This window comes from Balaenoptera physalus, assembly GCF_965194825.1.
Source record: "Balaenoptera physalus genome assembly, chromosome: 15".
Taxonomy (NCBI): domain Eukaryota; kingdom Metazoa; phylum Chordata; class Mammalia; order Artiodactyla; family Balaenopteridae; genus Balaenoptera; species Balaenoptera physalus.
The window spans coordinates 15387073-15409215 of NC_138894.1; the positions used below are offsets into that span (position 1 = coordinate 15387073).

Sequence of the window (22143 nt, forward strand, 5' to 3'; positions counted from 1 at the left end):
TGCGGGCTCAGTAGTTGTGGCTTGCGGGCTCTAGAGCACAGGCTCAGTAGATGTGGCACACGGGCTTAGTTGCTCTGTGGCATGTGGGATCTTCCCAGACCAGGGATCGAATCCATGTACCCTGCATTGGCAGGCGGATTCTTAACCACTGCGCTACCAGGGAAGTCCCTCATTTTTAAAGTTTTGAGCAGGTGATTACACTCCCAAACTCAAGTGTTAGGATCATTAGGGGTGGAGGTTAAGAAGTACAGAGGCTGCGGGCATCCTACCCTAGAGACTCAGACTCCACCGGGTGGAGCCAAGGAACCTGCATTTTAACAGGCTCCCTGGGTCACTCTGCCACAGGACAGGGAAGCACTGGTTGGAAAATTAAGTCAGTCCAGCTTTTCCAATTTCCGCCCTGGCTGGGTGGATCTAGAGTCAGGAGGCAGCCGTAGGGTCAAGGTTGTCATGAACATTGTCACCATCGTCATCATCACCCTCAAAAACCATCTATAGAGTGTCTATTACCTATGAAAGGCAATTACCAACCTCAAAAAGTAGAAGCAAAGCAAAGGGCTCTAGGATAGAAAGGCTGTGGGAACTGGAATTAGAAGAATGAATCTGGGTTCAACTGGAGGTTGGTTAAGAAGAGGTGCAGTAAGTCAGTAAAATGCATCTGATGCAAAGATTTTCTACATAATGGAGTCTAGCAAACTGAGGAAGCCACTGATATTGTAAAACCAGCTAATCTTTGTGTCTTTGTCAGACACAGGCTGAATTAAGACCGTGGTTACATCCTGACCTGTCAATGCATACATTGGGAGCAATGCACTGGGAAAAGCTTGGAGGGTACTAGGACCATGGCTGGTTAACAAGAGAATGGACTCCCTTCCTTCAGGCTGGGTAGCCAAAACTATTCATCTTGTGTACAGTGGGGAACTCTTGGCCACAGAAAATTGGCAAGGAAAACTGGCAAGAAGATTCCAGGAGGCAATTCAAATTGTCAATTGTATTAAGCATAGGTCACTGAAGTCTCAATCTTTTCAAATTTGTGAAGTGTAGGGCAGCGACTACTGCTTCATACTGAAGTTCCACTCCTGTCTTTTCAAGATAGGAGAAGAATTAAGTCTTTCTAGAAGAAAATTCTATCTTCATGGACATCATATGCATGATTGGGTGAGGATCTGCAAATTAGCATATCTTGAGATAAGTTTTGCTCATTTGAAAGCCTAATTTATCCTTGAAGGACAAGCTTATTTCAGTATTCCCAAGCAAGATAAAGTGACCTTGGGGATTGTAAACCAGTAGCCTGGGTCCCCTGGGTCCCTTGGTCCTCTGGGTGGGAAACTTCTCCTTGTCTGAAGCTATGTGGGAGGAGAAATTCATGGTTTCCCAGGTTTGCCTGGAGCCAGGGTCAGGGTCTGTCATACTCAATAAGTATTTCTTGAATAAATGAACCTGGTTATAAACTCACCTGAAATACTTGCTGAAAGTATTTTGCAGGGATGAAGAAACACTTGACAGTGCTGATAAAAAGGATTTTATAAGCATGATCCAGTGACAGTAGATAGGGCTCAAGAAATCTCTTCTCTATTCCTTTTTGGATAACATCTTGGATTATGCCTTCACAAATTTAAAACGGATCCTAATGATTCCTTCAGTTGGCTTCTTGAATCAAACATTTTGGAATAAAAGTTAGCCATACCTATCAAATGTGGCAATTAAATACCATTTTCCATTCCTATGTAAACACACATAAGCTGCAATTCTTCATGCTGGAAAAAAAAAGTTCAAAAAACAGAATTTGTTTTACTAATGTAGAACTTTGTCTTAATCTTGTTTTTTTTTAAATCGAAGTATAGTTAATTTACAATGTTCCATTTATTATTATTTTTTTTTAAATGTTGTTCTTAATCTTAACTTAAAAATAAACATCATTAAACTGAACATCACTTTGCTACTAAACTGGTCATAAGTCGTGCTGTTCTTACTGAGGAATTTATTTTCAGGTTTGAATCTTTGTTAATGAAATTAAGTTTACTGTTACTTGTATTACTGTTAATGAAATTAAGTTTACTGTTATTTTTAATTTTTTTGAAATTTAACATTATTTAAGGCCACAATTTAATCAGCAGTATTAATGAACAAAATTCATTTACATTGTTTACCTTCTATCTATGGCAACATATATATATATATATATAGAGAGAGAGAGAGAGAGAGATATATAGATATATCTATATATATATCTTGATCCCTTTATATCTATATAGATATATAGATATATGGATATACACTTAATTTGCTGTAGTGCTATATGGTTTTCCTTCCAAATAATGGAATTTAAAAGTTGAATCAATTGAAAGAAAAATATTAAGTAGCAATGAGCATAATGGGTTAGAATCCTGAAGAGGATAACAGAAGGACTGGATTTAGGGGAAACACTGAGTGCAGAGCCAGTGTGGAGTGGAGACCAGGTGGGCCAACAGGATGAGGTGCCTTTCCTAGGACCACATGTGCCATGCTATGGGGTTCACACTTTATCCTAAGAGCACTGGGAGCCACTAAAGAGTTGTAAGTGTCCTGATGAGATTTGCTCTTCTACAAAATCATTATGGTGTAGAGAGAGGATTAGAAGTGACAAAAGGAGCCTGCAAGGTCAGTTAGGAGCCGACTGCAAAAATCCAGGAGAGAGATGATGGTGGTCTAACTCTTGGTGTTGCCAGCAAGACAAAAAGAGTAAAGAGCTATTATGGCATGACTTGGTCGTTGAGGTAGAAGAACCTCTGGTTCTTGGCTTAGACAACTGGGTCAATGGCGGGAGGGAGGGCGCATCACAGAGACGGGGGGGGGGGGGGGGGGGGGGTGGGGGGGGACAGAAGGACAAGTGGGTTTAAAGAGGGTTATGATGAGCTGCTTAGATATGTATTGGAGGTGACTTGTATGCAAATGAAGAGGAAATATTCAGTAGGAGTTGATGACTGAGCCAGGAGCTCCTGTGAGTGATTTGGATGGGAGTTACCAGCACTTAACCTTTCTTTTGAAATGGATAAAATCCTACCTGTGTGGGTTTGCTAGAGCTGCCAAAACAAAGTACCACCGACTGAGTGGTTTCAACCACAGAAGCTTATTTCCTGATAGTTCTGGGGGTTAGAAGTCCAAGATCAAGGTGTCAGCAGGGTTGGTCTCCTCTGAGGGCTTCTTGCCTGAGCTTGTAGATGGCCATCTTCTCTCTGTGTCTTCACACGGTCTTGCCTCCGCATGTGTGTGTGTGTGTGTGTGTGTGTGTGTGCCTGTGTCCTAATCTCCTCTTCTGATAAAGACATCAGTCATTTTGGATTAGGGCCCGCCCTAAGACCATAATTCACCTTAATTACTTCTGTAATGACCCTTTCTCCAAATAGTCACATTCTGAGGTATAGGGAGTTAGAAAGTCAACATTGTAGTTTGGGAGAATGCAATGCAGCCTATAAATCACATCCTAACTTGTTAAATCAAAAAGAGAATCTGGGCTTCCCTGGTGGCGCAGTGGTTGAGAATCCGCCTGCCAATGCAGGGGACACGGGTTCGAGCCCTGGTCTGGGAAGATCCCACATGCCGTGGAGCAACTAGGCCCGTGAGCCACAACTACTGAGCCTGCGCGTCTGGAGCCTGTGCTCCGCAACAAGACAGGCCGCGATAGTGAGAGGCCCGCGCACCGAGATGAAGAGTGGTCCCCACTTGCCACAACTAGAGAAAGCCCTCACACAGAAGTGAAGACCCAACACAGTCAAAAATAAATATAAATAAATTAATTAATTAAAAAAAATGTACTTTAAAAAAAAAAAATTAAAAAAAAAAAGAGAATCTATTGGTTAATGAAACCAGTAAGTTCAAGAGGATGAAGGAAGATTCTGAATAAAGGGATTCAAATCTTGACTCCAGGGTGTGTCTTCATTTCTCTCACTCAGCTCTACGTGATGTCACCTGTATTTTCCCTCATGGTACCAATGATGGCCATTTCAGGACCACAACCTCTGTACAGGAACCAAGCCCTGTGAAGAAAGGAACTTTTTCCTGATAGTCCCAACAGAAAACTTGAAGATGATCTTAAGTGACCTGTCTTAAATCACTCACCCACCTTAAACAAATCGTTGGTGTATGGAAAAGTAACTCTGGGCAAGGTCCAAGTTTGAGTCTCTAGACTTTCCCTGCCCACCTGTCAATCCCACATAATCCTCACAAATCGGGAATAATGGAAGAGTGTTTCCTTATAGAGTTGTTAAACAGGCAGTAACAACTGTAACAAACCACACCCACTACAATGACTAAAGCCACAGGAGTGGATGTGGCAGCCCATGAAGAATGTGTGGGAGAGGGACTCCCCTGTTGGCGCAGTGGTTGAGAAACTGCCTGCCAATGCAGGGGACACGGGTTCGAGCCCTGGTCAGGGAAGATGCCACATGCCGCAGAGCAACTAAGTCCGTGCGCCACAACTACTGAGCCTGCGCTCTAGAGCCCGTGAGCCACAACTACTACAGCCCGTGCTCCTAGAGCCGGTGCTCTGCAACAAGAGAAGTCACCGCAAATGAGAAGCCTGCACCACAACAAAGAGTAGCCCCTGCTGGCGGCAACTAGAGAAAGCCCGCGTGCAGCAATGAAGACCCAACGCAGCCAAAACATAAATTAAAAAAAAAAGAATGTGTGGGAGGAAAAGAAGAGGGCTGAGGTTAGGAACCCGAGGGAAAAACACAATACTCAAAGGATGAGATGCGAAATAAACAGACATCCTTTAGGAAAATGCAGAAGATAGAGGAAGAAAGGCAGGACAGAGTGTTACCACAGATGCCAACAGAAGAGACAGTTTTAACAAAGAAACCATGATTTGTGAAACCTAGGAGAAAAAAAAAGATTAATATCTTTAATCACAAAGAGCTCAGACACATCAAGTTTTTAAAAAGAACACAAATAGAAAAATGAGCAAAAGATCAGAGCAGGCAGTTCACACACACACACAAAAATTAAATTAAAATGATATGTGACTAGGTATTCTTTTATCAAGGAAAACAAATTGAAACACTTTTGAGATATCGTTTTGGGCTTTTAAGATTGGCAAAATAAAAAGACTTGAAGACATCCAGCATTAGCAAAGAAGAAGGGAAATAAGCATCCAGGATGAATTGCTGGTGGTTCAAAGTGGGGCATCTTCTGGCAGAGCAACTTGTCAGAATTAAACATTTAAAGGTACGTACTCTTTACAAAATCAGCTACGAAGTTACTATCATAAGTAAATTAAGCCTTGTTTTTTGTTTGTTTGTTTGTTTTTTAGAAAGGAAATAATCCAGAGATCCATCTAAAATACGTTAAACTCAAAATATTGCTAACAGGTATGGGGGGGCACCAACAAATTAGAACGGACACAGGCTATAAACCACCCACGTACAACCATACTGGTGGGTCTCCACTGAACATCCCATGAAGGGGAACACCAGGAGGACAGAATGAGGTAGACATGTGGACATATGGGCTGCTTTGGAAAGTGCTCCAAAACATATTAATGAAAGTAGAAGGTGCAGAGCCATGTGAATAGCATGGATTCAGGTTTTAAAGACATATAGCTGTGCAGATAAGTACCCGAAAACATTTTCTGGAGGAAAGCATAAGAAACTGATAGCAAGTGGTTGCCTTTGGTGAGAGGGACCATGTAAAAAGAGGGGGTAGGAGGTTGTAGGGGTGAGATTTCCAATTTCCGTTTTACATCATTTAATGCTTTTTAACTTTTTAATTTATTCAAGTGACAGATGATAATTGAGCAGGCCCCAATGTCAGGCACTGAACTAGGCACTCGGGAAATACTAGAGGAGGGAAATAGAGCTGAGGGCTTCCAGCCTGGGCTCCTCAGCTAGACCGCCAGGCTGTGAATCGGCTTGGCATCCTGGCTGCACACTTAGAAGTTGGGAGACCACAGTTAAATGACTTAACCTCTCTCTCTGTTGCTTCACCTGTAGAATGCGGACTAACACTTCTTATTTCACAGAACTGCTATAAGAAGTAAATGACATAACACATGTAAGGTGCTTAGCACGATGCCAGGCATTTAGTACATGTTCCTTAATTGTAAGCGCTCAAAAATAAGTGAGTCACAAGAGACACAGTCCCCGGCCTCAGAGCACCCAGTATAGTGGGTGGCTGAACTGGAGAGGAGGAGTTGGTTATTGGAAACGAGGGTGCAGAGAGTTGGATGAACCATCCAAGCAGATGCTGGAACCATCCAGCAATGTAGGAGGGCTTGAGGGCCTTCTTGCCCCGAGGAGGGAGGAGTTGGGGGAAATGTAGTCTCGGGACACCATGGGAAGGTCCCAGGAGACCCAGGATGTATTCAATGCAGGGAGACGTCCTACAAGGGTTGAAGACACTCTGGGAGCTGGGTCTGGAGCAGAAGGAAGGGTTTGAGAAGTTAGCTGAGGAAGCTCAAGAATGGGGCTAATCAGCTAGAACCGGAGGCCAGGAAGCACTCCAGAGGATTGGGGAGGGGAGAGTGAGGCCACAGGAAGAGGTGTAAGGTTCAAGCAGGGGAGTGATGTATTAATAACTTTGTTCAAAGGAATTGTTGGATCACCATTGTTTGGGCTGATAATTTTTTCTTTTATTTTTCTGGATTAAGTACCTGGAACTTCTGTGGTATCCTCAGAGGCTTTAGCCTACAAGAATCCTAAGGATGCATCCTTTTTGCTACACGTCCTGTGCCTAATGTTGGCAGTGGAAAGAAGGCCATGAGCCTTGGGGGTCAGCTGGCTTGCGGCCCAGTGGTCCCTGGGCTATGGCCTTGCTTCTGAGCCTCCCTGGGTTTGATTTTTGCCCCTCACTCTGTATTTGCAGCTCATTCCAGTCTTGCCTGACTCCCAGGTGGCTGAGGAGGGGAACCTGCAGGGGCTACTTGGCCAATGTCAACATGAAGGACTTACAAGGGAACCGCATTCTTTGAAAAGAAGACAAATGCTGGACTTCCCTTGTGGCACAGTGGTTAAGAATCTGCCTGCCAATGCAAGGGACACGGGTTCGATTCCTGGTCCGGGAAGCTCCCATATGCCACAGAGCAACTGAGCCCGTGCGCCACAACTACTGAGCCCGTGCGCCACAGCTACGGGAGCCCGCGCACCTAGAGCCCGTGTTCCACAACAAAAGAAGCCACCGCAATGAGAAGCCCACGCACCGCAATGAAGAGCAGCCCCCTCTCGCCGCAACTAGAGAAAGCCCGCGTGCAGCAACGAAAATACAATGCAGCCAAAAATAAATAAAGAAAAAAGAATGATCCAGCTCAAATACTGTTTAAAAAAAAAAAAGAAGACAAATGCTAAGTTGGTGGAAAACCTGCTCTCCTAGGGGAAAGAGTTGCCTCAGTTTCCCACCAGCACTTACTTTCAGTAAGTAGAGCCCTAAAAGTTTGTTAAAGGAGCAAACGGACAGCACCTCTGGGTTCTGCTTCAATCTGCAAGTCGCAGCCTTTGAGGTAGGGACCGGGAGAGGACAGAGGCTCTTCAGTGTGCCCGTCACTAATGACACTACCAGCTCCAAAATGAGAGCCAATTAAGTGGTCAGAAGTTGGAAAAAGTAAGGAATGAGATAGTGGGCCCAGCTCCTGTTGACGCAATATCTTTTCTTCCATAATCCATCCCTTCTTCACCAAAACAATAAGTGCACTAATTAATCTTACATATTTTAGCCTACGTGATAGAGTTATTCTCACCTCATTTTTCCAAAAACTGTATTCTCCGATTACAATTTGAGTTCTCTTGCTTTCTTTTCTCACCTCTTCTGGTTCCTTTTTCATCTCCACTTGCACCCAGAGTTTGGTTTTTACCTTACTCTGATTTCTTGTTTCATAAAGGCCAAACTGTCTTACATCTATTGAAGACAAAAAAGCAGATATTTTCTAAAATATTCTTTCCATTACTCTAGTAAATGATTTTCAGAGTTAGACTTTTTCTGCACATCTGAGTAATGATTCTATTCTTTTTTGCTATAGAAATTTTCCCCAGGTCCCAACGTTCCATTTTGTGTGTTTGGTTTGTGTGTGTGTGTGTGTGTGTGTGTGTTTACTCATCCTTGAATGGGCTTATTTATATTCCAACATGGCATCTGTAAGTAGTCATTCCTTAATTCAACAGGTACGAATTTTTCAAAAATTGATATTTGTTTGTCCTCTGGTGGGCGAGTTGTTTCAAAAACTGAATTACACGTAAGGATTCATCTTCAAAGGGCCTCTGATTTATGAGAAGAGGTAAGATAGGTATAATAACTATAGGGCAAGGTAGAAAGCCAGGTGGGGGACATGGGTAGAGTGCATAATTTCTGCTTGTGGCCTTTTTCGTAGATGATACAAAGTAAACCATGATGCTGAAATTGGGAAGGACTGACTGTTCACAGTTCAATGTTGTTCTAAGTCACAGCCATTAGCAATTAAGACCACTGAGGCTATTTCCAATTTATATTACCTTTTTCTTCCTCGGTGAATATGGAAAAATACTAGCAAACATTAATGTGCCAAGGTTTCTATGATGCTATCAATCAATGAGTGTAAGGAATTTGACATTCTGTTACAGTGTTTGCTACATTCCATCATAAATCACTGTTGTCGCTCAAAGAAGCCTCGAGAATATTACCAAATGTCAGTGGAAAATAGACGAGATGTTTTCTTTGGGTTGAATAATTTCTCAAAATGTTTTATTTTCCAGTGATGAAAACATGTAACAGTGGCATAGATACATTAAGCAATTGCCTCGATTATATTCTTTTGTGAAAAGGCAATTTGACAAAACGTTATTACAGGAAACTTACATTTTAAGCATAGTTGTTTTTTTTATTTTTATTTTTATTTATTTATTTTTGTCTGCTTTCAGTCTTCGTTGCTGCGTGCAGGCTTTCTCTAGTTGCGGCGAGCGGGGGCTACTCTTCATTGCAGTGCGCAGACTTCTCACTGCGGCGGCTTCTCTTGTTGCGGAGCACGGACTCTAGGCGCGCAGGCTTCAGTAGTTGTGGCGTGCGGGCTCAGTAGTTGTGGTTCGCGGGTTCTGGAGCACAGGCTCAGTATTTGTGGTGCACGGGCTTAGTTGCTCCGCAGCATGTGGGATCTTCCCGGAACAGGGCTCGAACCCGTGTCCCCTGCATTGGCAGGCGGATTCTTAACCACTGCGCCACCAGGGAAGTCCCGAAGCATAGTTTTTATCTTTTTTTTCCCTAAGTGCACCAACTGCTTTTTAAATTTAATTTTTTTAAAAAACGGGGATTTAAAATACTATTTTAACTTTGAATTAAAAACTCAGATTCTGACCAATGATAGTTTTAAACTTATCTAATTAATATGTGATTTAAAAATAGATAGAAAAGAGTATAACTTCCAAACCCCTAGAGGGGGTGTCCACCTCACAGATCCCTATCTGGATAAATGCTGTAACAAAGGCAAGGAGACGCTAGGTGGCTCCATGACTTTTAAATAAAATTAAAGTCCGCAAAAGATAATGCATAGTCAAGGAACAAAATATCTCTACTGGGCTGAACCTTTAACCCAAACAAGAAACAATAATCTTCAATCATGGTCTCTCACTCAGAATAATTTGGAGTATAGGGTTAAGAGTTCCACTAAAAAAAAAAAAACAAAAACAAAAACTTCAAGACTGCAAAGTATATATGGGTAAGCCATTTGCTAAAAAATAAGGGAAGGCGTTATATTCTTAAGGCCATCAATTACTAAGGGGGAGATGTTTTCAAATTTTTCCTAATTTATTGCCATCTAGTTTGCCAGCTCTTCTTGGGGACTTTCTCTTTTTAGTTTAAATTTTAAATTTACGAAAACTTATTAAATTGGGGCATTATAACTTATTAAAAATCGTTTTCCAATTTCCTTCCTTATAGTTGTCATCCTTATTAACATCGCAAGAGAAATAGCAAAGCAAAACAGCTTCGTTTGGGCTATTTGGGAAGGAAAACAAAAGCACGGTGCTTATCTAAACTAGGAAACCTAACTCAAAATACAACTAAGGCAAACACTATTCCATTCTATATCCTCTGCAAGGAGATGGAAAGAAATTGCGTGACAAGAAATTCCTTTCCGGTTTCACAAAAGACGAGAGAAATGTTACATCTTAAGTGTGCTTTGCATTTTAGGAACCAAAATTTGCTCGTTAAATGTCTCTGGATTTCATTTTTTTACGAAATGAGGTAACAGAAGACGATCATTTTCCTGCAAGTATATAACTAACTTTGTCCTGAAAATAAATGCGGGGTGGTGGTGGGGAGGGGTTTCCGAATTATTAAATATTCTGAACTGTCAGTCTGCACTTGGCTAATAGAAAAAAATCTTTTTCCCCCCCTCTCCCTTAAACGAGAATCTCAGACCGGTCACTTCTTAAGAACATATTTAGGAATCGTTTTAATTGTAAAAGAAACAGTGTTTTTTTTTATCGTTGTTCGGGGCCAGTAAGTAATGATCGCGTGGCACGTGGGGTCCACACAGTATTTCACTGGTTTTGTTTGTTTTTCCAGGCAAGAGCCGCATTTGAAAACTTACAAAAGTAGAGGGCAAGTCTTCTACCGTAATTCGTGAAGACCGTTTTTGTAAATGAGCGCTTCTTGCACAGTTTAAATTACAGTTGGCTTTAAAATGCTAATTCCGAACCCCCTTATTTAAATGTCTTTGAAAACGTTCACCCTTCTGTTTTGAAAGACAACAAATCACACCAAAAGACTGAGCAAACCTGACCTAAATGAACATGTTTCCCAAATGTGAACGAACCTATCGTTATGTTTAGAGACGCGGTTAGAGAAATTAAAAACCGATTTCAGTCCCTCCCTTCAAAGAATTCCCCAGGAGAAGGGGACACACCAAGGCTGCTCCTTAATATCTTTCGTATATCCCAAAGACTTGTAAATCACGTCTATTATTTTCGACTGTGAGCCGATCGGTCGAGACCGGACGTGAATCCGGCAACTCGATGACAAAAGGTGTAGCTCCAGGTCGAAATACCAAAGGGGGCTAGGCAGGTGGCCTGAGCGGCCACCCAGAGTTAACTTACAGACTTTTTAGAAAACAGTAGTACCGTCTCGGTGATCTTCTCTTTGTTTTGATATTCGTTATTTTATTTCGTTATTGTGCGGAGGACACGGTGGTTAGGAACGGGGAGCGGTTCGCTGGAATCCTGCAGGCGCCAGCCTCCCCCGGCTCCCCTGGCCCCCGGGGCTCCCCTGGCCCGGCGAGGAGGGGCTGCAGGGGCGGGGTGGGGCGGGGCGGGCGCGGCGGGCGGCGCGAGGTTTCCGCGCGCTCGGCCAGGACGCGCGGGCAGGTGGGGCGTGGCGGGGGCGTGGAGACCCGCGGCCTGAGGGCCGCCGCCCAGCCCCGGGACCTGCCCGGGAGGAGCCGCGCCGCCGACGGTTATAAGAAGCCGGCCTGTCGGCGCTCGGCGCGCACCCTCCCCCGCCCAGAACATCGGTCGCCCAGCCAGGGCCGAGGCGGGGCCGCAGGGTTGGCCCCCAAAGGGATGCTCTCGCCCGAGCGGCGAGATCAGCCCCGCTCGCCCCTCGCCGCCGCCGCCGCGCCGCACCCGCCGACGGTCGCCGACATGGCTCTCTACTGCGGCGACAACTTCGGCGTGTACTCGCAGCCCGGCCTGTCCCCGACCGCCGCCGCCCCGGGCGCCCCCCCGGCCGCCCGGGCGCCCTACGGTCTGGCCGACTATGCCGCGCCGCCGGCCGCAGCCGCCAACCCCTACCTGTGGCTCAACGGGCCGGCCGTGGGCGGTCCCCCTGCCGCCGCCGCGTACCTGGGCGCCCCGCCGCCGCCGCCGCCGCCGCCGCCCCCCGGGGGCGCGCCCGGGCCCTTCCTGCAGCCGCCGACCGCCGCCGGCACCTTCGCCTGCGCGCAGCGGCCCTTCGCGCAGCCCGCGCCCGCAGCGCCCGCCTCGCCCGCCGGGCCCGCGGCGCCCGGGGAGCTGAGCTGGCTGTCCATGGCCAGCCGCGAGGACCTGATGAAGATGGTGCGGCCGCCCTACTCGTACTCGGCGCTCATCGCCATGGCCATCCAGAGCGCGCCCGAGCGCAAGCTCACGCTCAGCCATATCTACCAGTTCGTGGCCGACAGCTTCCCCTTCTACCAGCGCAGCAAGGCCGGCTGGCAGAACTCCATCCGCCACAACCTGTCGCTGAACGACTGCTTCAAGAAGGTACCCCGCGACGAGGACGACCCAGGTGAGGGCGGACAGGTGCTTCCCGGCCGGTCCCTTACCCCTCCCCCCCTCGCCCCAACTCACACACACACACACGCAGAGACTGGCCAGTTAGGGATAAAGGTAAAGAACCTGAATCCTCAAGCAGAGAGCCGCCCCTGGGTGATGTTCATCAGGCCGTTGGAAGGGCGGGTCGAGTTGCAGAGGGGTGGATTAGGAATAAGAACACGGGTGGGCTCTCAGATAAGGGATGGCTATAAAGATTCAGATGAGCTGAGAATCCCATTACATTTCACGAGAGAGGTGGGGAGAGACCGAGAGTTGGAACACGCTGTCCGTAGATGTACTTCCTCCTGCCTCGGGTTCCAGAGAGACTCACTGTGCCCTTCGTGGGACACGTACTGTCCCTACCTTAAGAGATGATTCGAGGATGGTGGCACGGGCATCGCGAGACGGGGGTCGAGGGATCAGGGAGCTTGAGCTGGGTCCTGCAGATTGTGGTTTGGGAAGCTTATGTATTTAGAAATGTAAAAATGAAACCCCCCCCCCCCCAGTTTGCTTCGTTCGGATCTAACCCCGGGGGTGAGGAGGGCTGTGTTACCATGGCGTGTTAGTGGTTTCCCTCTTACCTGAGGAGTGAGGTGGAGAAAAGCTCAAAAATGAGAGAAACAGAATCTTACCTGAGGTTTTCAGAAAGAGCCCAGGACTAAGGGTGTGACGGGAGAGTCGTGATAGGAAAAAGAGAAGAGAAAACTGTTTCAGCTGCCCTCTACAGAGATCCAGGATTTTGTGTAAATTATGTGAATGCTCTGGAGTATTTGTACCTAAAGTCATTCCAGAGCAGTGCTTTCCAATTGAAATACAGTACAACCCACACGTGGTTGTGAATTGTCTTGTAGCCACGTGAAAAAAGTGAAAAGAAGCTGGTGAAAATGTTTTTTAATTTTTAAAGTAAGCTGAAATATCGTTTCAACATATAACAAATATAAAAAATTATCCGTGAGCTACTTTCCATTATTCTTTACTAAGTCTTCAAAATCCTTTGTGTGTGTTTTTACACCACATCTCACTTGGGACTAGCCACTTTTCAAGTGCTCAGCAGCCACGTTGGCTAGTGGTTACTGTACTGGACAGAGCATGCAGTTCTAGAAGATACATCTTCCAGATTTGGCTTCTAAATCACCTGAGATGATCATGTCAATTGTCATATATACTCCTCGACTTTCTAAAAAGGTCGAGGATCTCTAGCCAGTGTCTTATCAAAGCTTTTGGTACCAGGACTTCCCTGGAGGTCCAGTGGTTAAGACTCTGAGCTTCCACTGCAGGGGCACAGGTTTGATCCCTGATCCAGGGAACTCAGATCCAGCATGCCGCGCGGCGTGGCCAAAAAAAAGCTTTTGGTACCAAGGTGACACAGTATAAATATCCTGATAGATGCAGGTGTTGTTATTTAGATGGTAGATATGTGAATAAGTTTTTTTTCTGCAACTACTTGCAGAAAATGTGTAGGTGGAGGTAATGGATATGGGGGAGTGTGTGCCAGTAGTTAAGAATGCTGAGTCTAGAGCCAGCCTGCTTAAATCCTGGCCCTACCGTTGCTGACTGGAAAGACAGCAGGTTGCTGACCAATATGCACCTCAGTTTCCCCATCTGAAAAATGGAGGCCATAATACTGCCTGTCTCCAAAGAGCTGTGAGGAGTAACTGAAGTTATCCATGCGGAGAACTCACTACAGGATAAGCGCTTTACAGTATTTGCAAATGCCAAAGATTCTTTTTACCAGAAGTGAAAAAAGCTGTTGGGAGATGAAATCCTCCAAGACGATAGATCTTTTTTACTTCCACTGTGCTCAAAAGTGAGGGAAATTTTCTAAGCAGAAGACTAGCATTGCATGCATTAAATGGGGCCCTGATCTCTGAGATTGGCCGGGTGGAGGAAAAGCTTGGAAGAGATGCAGGGGTGCCTCCTGCCCTAGGCAAGGAAGGGGTGTGGAGCCTCCTTGTAGTCCAAATATATGCCATCCAAGGCGTTGTTAAACCAGTCAATTCCCCAGTAATAACCTGATTTTGTTCGGCAAGGCAGAGGGTTGGGTATTGGAGGTTGCCTTTTTCCAGTGGAGTATTTTTTGGGGGGCAAGTATTGCATCCTTTCAGCCAGTGATAACAGATACTGTTGTTTCACTCACTCACTATGGTGTGGCTACTTTGCGGAGATCTATCACTTAACCCTCACAGCCAACCTGTGAGGTGTACTGTTCTTAGCCCTATCTTTATAGATAAATGAGGCTCAGTTAGTGCCATCTCCCACAAAAGGATGCATTTAAACAGCAGAGTGGTTTGAGCATCTCTGTTGGAGTTTCACGAGAGCCTCCCCACCCGCCCCCTCTCAGATCTGATGCCTGAACTGCGTCCTCCTCTAACTCAGCTTGCTTTCTCATCTCCATAGGGAAAGGTAATTACTGGACCCTGGATCCAAACTGTGAGAAAATGTTTGACAACGGGAACTTCCGTCGGAAGCGAAAGCGCCGCTCGGAAGCCAGCAGCACCCCTACGGTGGCCGTGGGGACCTCGAAATCAGAAGAAGGGCTCTCCCCGGGCCCGGGGTCTGGAGTGGGTGGGAAGGCGGAAGGAGACAGCTCCCCGGCGTTGCTGAGGCCCTCTCAGTCCCCAGAGCCTCCCGAGGGCACCAAGAGTACCGCCTCCTCCCCGGGAGGGTCCGTGCTCTCCTCCACCCCTTGCCTGAACAGCTTCTTCAGCAGCCTCAGCACCACGCTAAGTGGCAACAGCAGCGGGACCACCCAGCGAGCGCTCCCCGGCGGCCGCCCCCTAGGGATCCAGGGGACCCAGGTGCCCTCGGGCGGCGCGTTCCCCCCCAGCTCCGTCCCGGAGGCCTCGCCAGACACCTTGCAGCTGAGTCACAGCACCAGCAATGGCAGCAGCCAGAGGTCTTCCTACTACAGCCCCTTCCCTGCCAGCACCAGCGGGGGACCAAGCAGCCCCTTCAGCACCCCTTTCTACAACTTCAGCATGGCCAACAGCCTCATCTACCCCCGGGAGGGCTCCGAGGTATAGACCCCCCGCTTCCCAGACTTGACTATGGACACCTGAAATCTTGTGGAAAATGCAGATTCCAAGGCAGTAGGTCTGGGGCAAGAACTGAGACTCCGCATTTCTCCGGCATTTCTCCGAAGCTCCCGGCTGAGCTTGCGGTCCACTGACCACACTTGGAGTAGCGTGGATGCAGTAAGTAGGTAACTCTTTCCACAACCCGGCAAACTTTGACAGGTTTCTCTGGAGAGAAATCCAGCTCACTCTGTTCTGGGATCATACCCGTGAGCCCTGTGAGGGCATGGACCATGTGTGTTTGTTCATCACTGTATGTCAGGGTCACAGGCTCAAATGGGTCCAGGGACCGGCTACAAAAACAAGTGAATTAAGTTATTGGGTCGGAAAAAGATAACAGTTGGCACTGGAATCAGTTGGGAGTGGTTGGGACCATGGAGCTGAAGGCTGCTGTGGGCAGCTGCTTATCTCCTGCTTGACAGCGTTCTGATTTTTCTAGAAAAGTCAGAGACCTGGATTTTTTTTTTATTTTATTTTTTTAAATTTTTTTTTTTATAAATTTATTTATTTTTATTTTTGGCTGCGTTGGGTCTTCACGCAGGCTTTCTCTAGTTGCGGTGAGTGGGGGCTACTCTTGGTTGCGGTGCGCGGGCTTCTCATTGCGGTGGCTTCTCTTGTTGCGGAGCACGGGCTCTAGGTGCGAAGGCTTCAGTAGTTGTGGCACGCAGGCTCGGTAGTTGTGGAGCACGGGCTTAGTTGCTCCGTGGCATGTGGGATCCTCCCGGACCAGGGCCCGAACCTGCGTCCCATGCATTGGCAGGCAGATTCCCAGCCACTGCGTCACCAGGGCAGCCCAGAGACCTGGATTTTTATAGGAAACCTCCATTTGTCTTCTTTGTGGCTATTGAGAGTTTTTCGAAGACTGCTAGGAAGCGCCACAAATCCTTGAGCTCTACGCAGCTCACAAATCACCTCTGTTTATGCTCAGTGTCAGGTACATGGCAGATACTAATAGCAATAGAACTGCCCAAGCACATCCTGTGTGCCAGGCACTGTTCTAGATACTTGACATATATTAGCTCATTTAATCCTCACAACAACCTTGGGAGAGAGGTATTGTTACTTCCCCTCATTTTCTGTATGAGGGCAGTGAACTGCCAAGATGTTAGTTAACTTGCCCAAGGCCATACAGATAGTAAGTCATGGGCCCAGGATCCAGTTTTTGAGGTTTTTGTGTGTGTGTGTGTGTGTGTGTGTGTGTGTGTGTATATTTTGTTTTTCAGGGTTTTTTTGTTTTGTTTTGTTTTGTTGTTGTTTTTATTTTTTGGCCTTGCTGTGTGGCTTGCGGTACCTCTGTTCCCCGGCCAGGGATTGAACCCAGGCCACGGCAGTGAAAGCGCCAAATCCTAACCACTAGGCCACCAGGGAACTCTCACCAGGATCCAGTTTTAAGGCGGTCTGTCTCCAGAGTCAGTGCTTGTAAGCTTCGTGTTCTAGTGTGTTCTAGTTCCTGAAAAACAAAGGCACCGACGTGCATAGGTAGTCGTGGTGTCTAAAGAGTAGGAATGAGCTAGGTTTCATCTGACCAAAGATTCTGGTTGAAATCAGTATCACTTGAGACATTCTGAGCAGTGAGGATGGACACCAGCTCTGCCTTACGTCTGCTGCCATATTTCTGAGGTCTGGGGTGACCATCCTAATTAATTGGCATCCTATCCCTTTTAGCATATGTCCTGGATTTTTCATCTTTGAAACAAAGTTTTCGAATTTTATTGAAAGTAGTTTTTAAATGGAATTTTTATAAGTTTTTAAAATAAGCTATTTGTGGTCAAAAAAATTTTTTTATGTAATTTATTTTTAACATTCTCTTCTACTTCTCAAGAGGTATCTTTCTTTGAATAGTTTTTTATGGTCACCCTGCCGGTGCCCAACAGAATGTCTGTACGTGGCAGACGTGCAGCCACTGTTTGAACTTATCCAAAAAGTATGAATTAACATGCAGATAGTTGGTGATTTTATTGGAATAGCGATGCATTAAGATGAAGATAATGTCCTATGAATTGCTTTTGTACCATGTTGTTTGGTCTTTGATGGGAGCGTTGCTGGTTTGGGATTTTCATTTTTTTAGAAAAAGGAACACAGATTCATTGTAAAAAATTTTTAACTTTTCCCTGTGTATTCTTTTTTGAGACTCTCACAGCATTACTGTTAAATTTGAATTTTGAAATATACATACAGAAAATTATTTTTTTAAAATAGTCTATTGCGGTATAAATAGCATCACCATTACTTTTTAAATATTATGCAAGAAGACAACCAAAGAGACTACCTACCGCCATATTGTGTGTACAAAAAAACACTTTCTATGGATATTTTTCTATGTGAAAAATTGTATGGACTTTTATAAATACTGTTTCTAACACAATTCTATATTTGTAACTTAATTTATAATGTGAACTGGGACAAAAACTTTTTTTCCCCAGAAAAGCACACTGCATGCTGGAAATCACATGAAATAAACTCTAAGTGGGATGACTTATGGCTAATTTTTAGGCACTACTGTTTTTCTGTCTTTAACTTCTTTCTCCTAAAGGAATAGAGCTATAAATGGCATGGCATGGAGGCTGCTACAGGGATTTTTGTGTGTTGAGAGAGCGAGCGATTGATTTTTTTTTTTTTTTAATTGGATTTGTTCCACCTACACACATCCTAAAGGGTTGGAATGAAACAGTTCTGGAGGATCTCTAGGCATATGAGCATTTTATTTATTTTTAACAGAGTAACAGTTCTGTCATTTAGATTAAACTAAGTTTCAGTGCACCAGACAATTTGTGTTCCAGAAAGAAATGGTGCTGTAAGGCCCCCACCAGCTGGCAGCACTCCTCAGGGGGAGCTCTGGCTTTGGGTGTTGTGGTCCTCAAGGGGGCCATGGGCAGCCCATCGTTTCCAAGGAAATTGCTAGGAAACTTGAACTTGACCCCAACTAGAAGAAACCTGAAAGATACGGTTTCTAGCCTAGGGTTTCATCAGCACTATAGCTATTTGGAGAGGGGTAACCCATTGTAGAGGTTGCCCTGTACATCACAGAACGTTTAGTAGCATCTCTAGTCTCTACCCATTAGACACCAGAAGCACTCCCCCCACCACCAACCCCAGGACCTGGCCATGTGTGACAACCAAAAGTTTCTCCAGACATTGACAAATGTCCCCTGGGGGGCAAAATTAGACCTGGTTGAGAACCACTGATCTAGACCAACACCCACAGTTTGCCAATGAGGAAATGGAGCCCCTCACTACCCCACACGAAGTCCTAGGCTCTGGGGCTAGCAGAGAAGCCCTGAATGAGTGAGGCCTCTGGGCTCTGGTACCGGACAGTTTCTAGCCCATGAAACGGCTTTTCTCTTCAATGAGTTGTGAGCAGAGGCAGCCCAACGATTGTGGCATTTCTCAGAACTGAGATCTGCCTGTGTGCCAGTCGCATTGGAGGTAGACTCCTGCCATATTTTAGTTGCTTGTCATAGATGCTTATGGTAGCTTCCTTCTTGGCATCTATTTCTATTAATAGAGACCTCGGCTGGGAATAATTCTGACCAAACAAAATTAAACTATCTGGGTTATTATTATTTGATAGGGATGGTGGTGCGGAGAACAGACTTTAGGATTTCTTGGAAAGAAAGATACGTTAAAAGAATGTGATTAACCTGTATTTGGAAGCATCTAGATCTGGGTGTTTGATAGCTATGAAATGCCAGAACGATGGCATTTATGAGAACAAAGGTGAGGAGAAGAATCCACTTCTGATCTCCCAAACAACCGCAAAGGGCAGCAGGGTGGCTCAGTCCCCGAGCCGAGCCAGGGACCAAAGAAGCTGTGCCCAGGACATGTCTCCATCCGGGAACTGCCTCCCGCTGGGCCTGGGATTAAAGGGAAAGAGACGAAGCTGCCTGTGCCTGTGATGTTTCCAGGTCAAAGTCTGCACCGGCACTCCAATTGACACCCATTTCCTGCATCTGTGACATTTTCTGCCTGGGAATCAGGTCAGGAATTCTGGACCTGAGCTAGATTTCACTTTCCGTTGTTTGGGACAATACAGAGGAATAGACGTCCCCCTCCATCCCCATGTAGTTTAGCACCCTTCTTTCTCTGGGGTTCTCCCAGAGTCTAGGGCCTGGTGTCAAGGTGCAGCCCAGGCTGAGGACCTTTGGGCACATGTACAACTTAAAGCAGCTGCCTTTCCACCTTCTAGGACCTGGTGTACCTTTTAGAATAAGACAGGGGTAAAGGAGAATTTGAAAAACTAATAAGCAGGTTTCAGGTTTCCTTCTTGATACTTTTACATCTTTCATCTCCTTCTTGAGCTTACTGGGAAAAGGCAGCCGGGGAGCCCAGAGGCTTTGAAAACTGTGCACCTTTGCCCCCCTAACTCCTCCCCCAGCTCCCCAGGGCTCTCCAGGCAAAATGGGCCAAGCTTTGGTGCCCCCATCCCCCACCCCCACCCCGGAAGAAGGAACATCACTGAACTTCAGAGGAAACTCCCACACTGTGCTTCTCTGCCTCTCTGAGACTTACTAGAACTTGGAAAGAGAATAAATCTTCAGGATCTGTTTTTTTATCTTCTTGAGCTGCTCTAGTAGATAAAACCTTGAAGTTTTTCATGAAAAAGAAATCCGTGGTGGTTTCCTGAGGCAGGGATTTGCTGGTTTCTGGGGTAGAGACCTGGGGGCCTGTGGCCTTGCCTTTTGTCATGGAAAGCAGTCAGCTGTGCTTGTGGCTGGGTGGCTGGCACCGCTGGAAGAAGAAGGAATTTCCTGTCAGGTTTGAAAACAAAAAAAGGTCAAAAAAGACCTGATACCTACTGAATTCCTCCCTACCTTTTTATTCATGATGTTGGGGGATCATCGCCAAAACCCTGGGAGGCCTGGAGAACAGTCCTTTATCATTTTAAAAAAGGTAAACATTACAATAATAATAACTCTCTTATTGGGTGCCAAGCACAGTCCTAAAATAGATATATTAAATTTAAAATAGCAACTCTATGAAGTGGATACTGTTACTCATTTCACCAATGAGAATACTGAGACCCAGGAAGTTTGTATAACTAAGCCAAGGTCAAAAATCTAAGTGGTTGCTGCAGGTAAGTGGTTGAACTGAGATTCAAAATCAGGCCATCTGATGTCACAGCCTACCTGCCCTTAACCTACTATAATGCCTCTCCATTTTGAAGATGAGAAACAGAGAGGTTAAATGACTTGCGCAAGGCCACACAGCTTGCTGGTTGCAGATTTGGGCTTAGAACCCAGGCTTCTGCCCTGCCACCCACCCACTTCTTCTCTTCAGGCACTTCATTTGTAAACTCCTTGAGGTTGGTTTTTGTGTCCAGGGCTCCTTTTCAGGGACACAGGAAGGTAAGCAGAGAGAAGTCACTTTTCCTTGATATGTCCTCCTTTATAGGATCAGCCAGCAGCCAGATCAGAGGCCCAGATCTCAGGCTCTGAAGCGGCCGAGGGAAGCCAGATGTTGGAGATGCTGATTTGGAACCTTGGACTTTGAAAATAAATTTGGAAATTTATCCACTGACTCAGCAAATCCCTTTGGGCATCAGGCCCTGTGCTAGGCATTGAGGATACTAAGATGACTAGACCCACTCAGATCCTTAGCAAGCATGGTAGGGCCTAGAACAGATGTACACAGGGTAGGGAAGATGCACAGGGAGGGACTGAGCTTCCCTCACGCAGCTGCCGGCCTCCTCCAAGGGAGACAGAGTGCCTTCACCTCTGGGAAGAGCAGCGGGCAGTTTCCCTGTCCTGGGCTGAGAAGCTGCAGCCCTACCACTGTCTCCTTCACCCCGTGTCTCCCCTGTGCTCCTGCTGGGAGGAGACAATACCAGGGCCTTATTCAAAACCGTGGTGCTTCTGGACTGACAGAAGGGACAGAGCAACCATGGTCAAGCGGTCAAGGGGAGCTCCCTTCAAGGCCTCAGGCCTTGGTGCACGAGTACAGTCAGTTCCCCCACACCCTTGCCCTTCCAGCCCTGGGCGCTTTCCAGCCATGCCAACATCAGCATCAAGACTCTAGGCCCCAACTCCACCGCACTTGAAAGGAGGCTCAAGGGACTTCCCTGGCTGTCCAGTGGTTAAGACTCCACGCTTCCACTGCAGGGGATGCAGGTTCGATCCCTGGTCACAGAACTAAGATCCCGCAAGCCGAGATGTGGCTAAAAAACCAAAACAATACAAACAAACAAACAAAAGGAGGTTCGAGGCTGCAAGCATGCTGGGGTCCCCTCCTCCCCAGTTTACTCTCTTGAAAGGCATTAAGCAAACCACAATGCAGGGATGCCTCCGCTCCAGGTTGGGATCAGCAAGCGGAGCATTACCAAGCACAAGGACCTCTTCCCTCTCAGCCCCAAAGATGATGCCAACTCACCCTATCACATCACTGCTCACCTCCAACTGCCCCCACCTGGGCTGACCCACAGGCACTGCGACCGTGGCCCCGTTGTACAAACTCCCTGGGTGGGCCTCTGTCTTCCGGATAAAGTGGATAATAGTGGTATCTCCTTCACAGGACTGTTGAGAGGGTTAATACATCTATTTTATATTGAATCTGTGTGCTTGCCCAACAGTAACATCCAGAAGGGCCTCAACATCCACTCACAGAACCTCCACTTGTTTCTTCTCAGAAGGTCTGAGGTCAGTGTCATCATTTGTTTGCCCCACAGTCTTGGAGAGTGAGTATTATTAGCCTCATATTACAGAAAGGCAAAAACAGAGTAGGATGGGCTTCCCTGGTGGCGCAGCGGTTAAGAATCTGCCTGCCAATGCAGGGGACACGGGTTCAAGCCCTGGCCCGGGAAGATCCCACATGCCGCAGAGCCACTAAGCCCGTGCTCCACAACTACT

At 46.4% G+C, this 22143-nt stretch overlaps 1 protein-coding gene and 1 long non-coding RNA gene across 2 annotated transcripts in view; both read left to right on the top strand.

Annotated features, from left to right (window-relative positions):
* LOC309643851 overlaps positions 1-22143 on the top strand; it is a 306112-nt gene that overhangs the window by 233878 nt on the left and 50091 nt on the right. The window lies entirely within an intron of this gene.
* On the top strand, positions 11562-16480 carry FOXI3 (forkhead box I3). Its single transcript, XM_082427014.1, has 2 exons — positions 11562-12201; positions 14625-16480. The coding sequence occupies exons 1-2, from the start codon at positions 11577-11579 to the stop codon at positions 15248-15250; spliced, it is 1251 nt and encodes a 416-aa protein (XP_082283140.1). The 5' UTR covers positions 11562-11576; the 3' UTR covers positions 15251-16480.

Coding starts and splice junctions, on each gene's coding strand:
- FOXI3 (XM_082427014.1), top strand. CDS start 11,577: ATGGCTCTCTACTGCGGCGACAACTTCGGCGTGTACTCGCAGCCCGGC. Junction 12,202..14,624: donor CCGCGACGAGGACGACCCAG/GTGAGGGCGGAC, acceptor TCATCTCCATAG/GGAAAGGTAATTACTGGACC.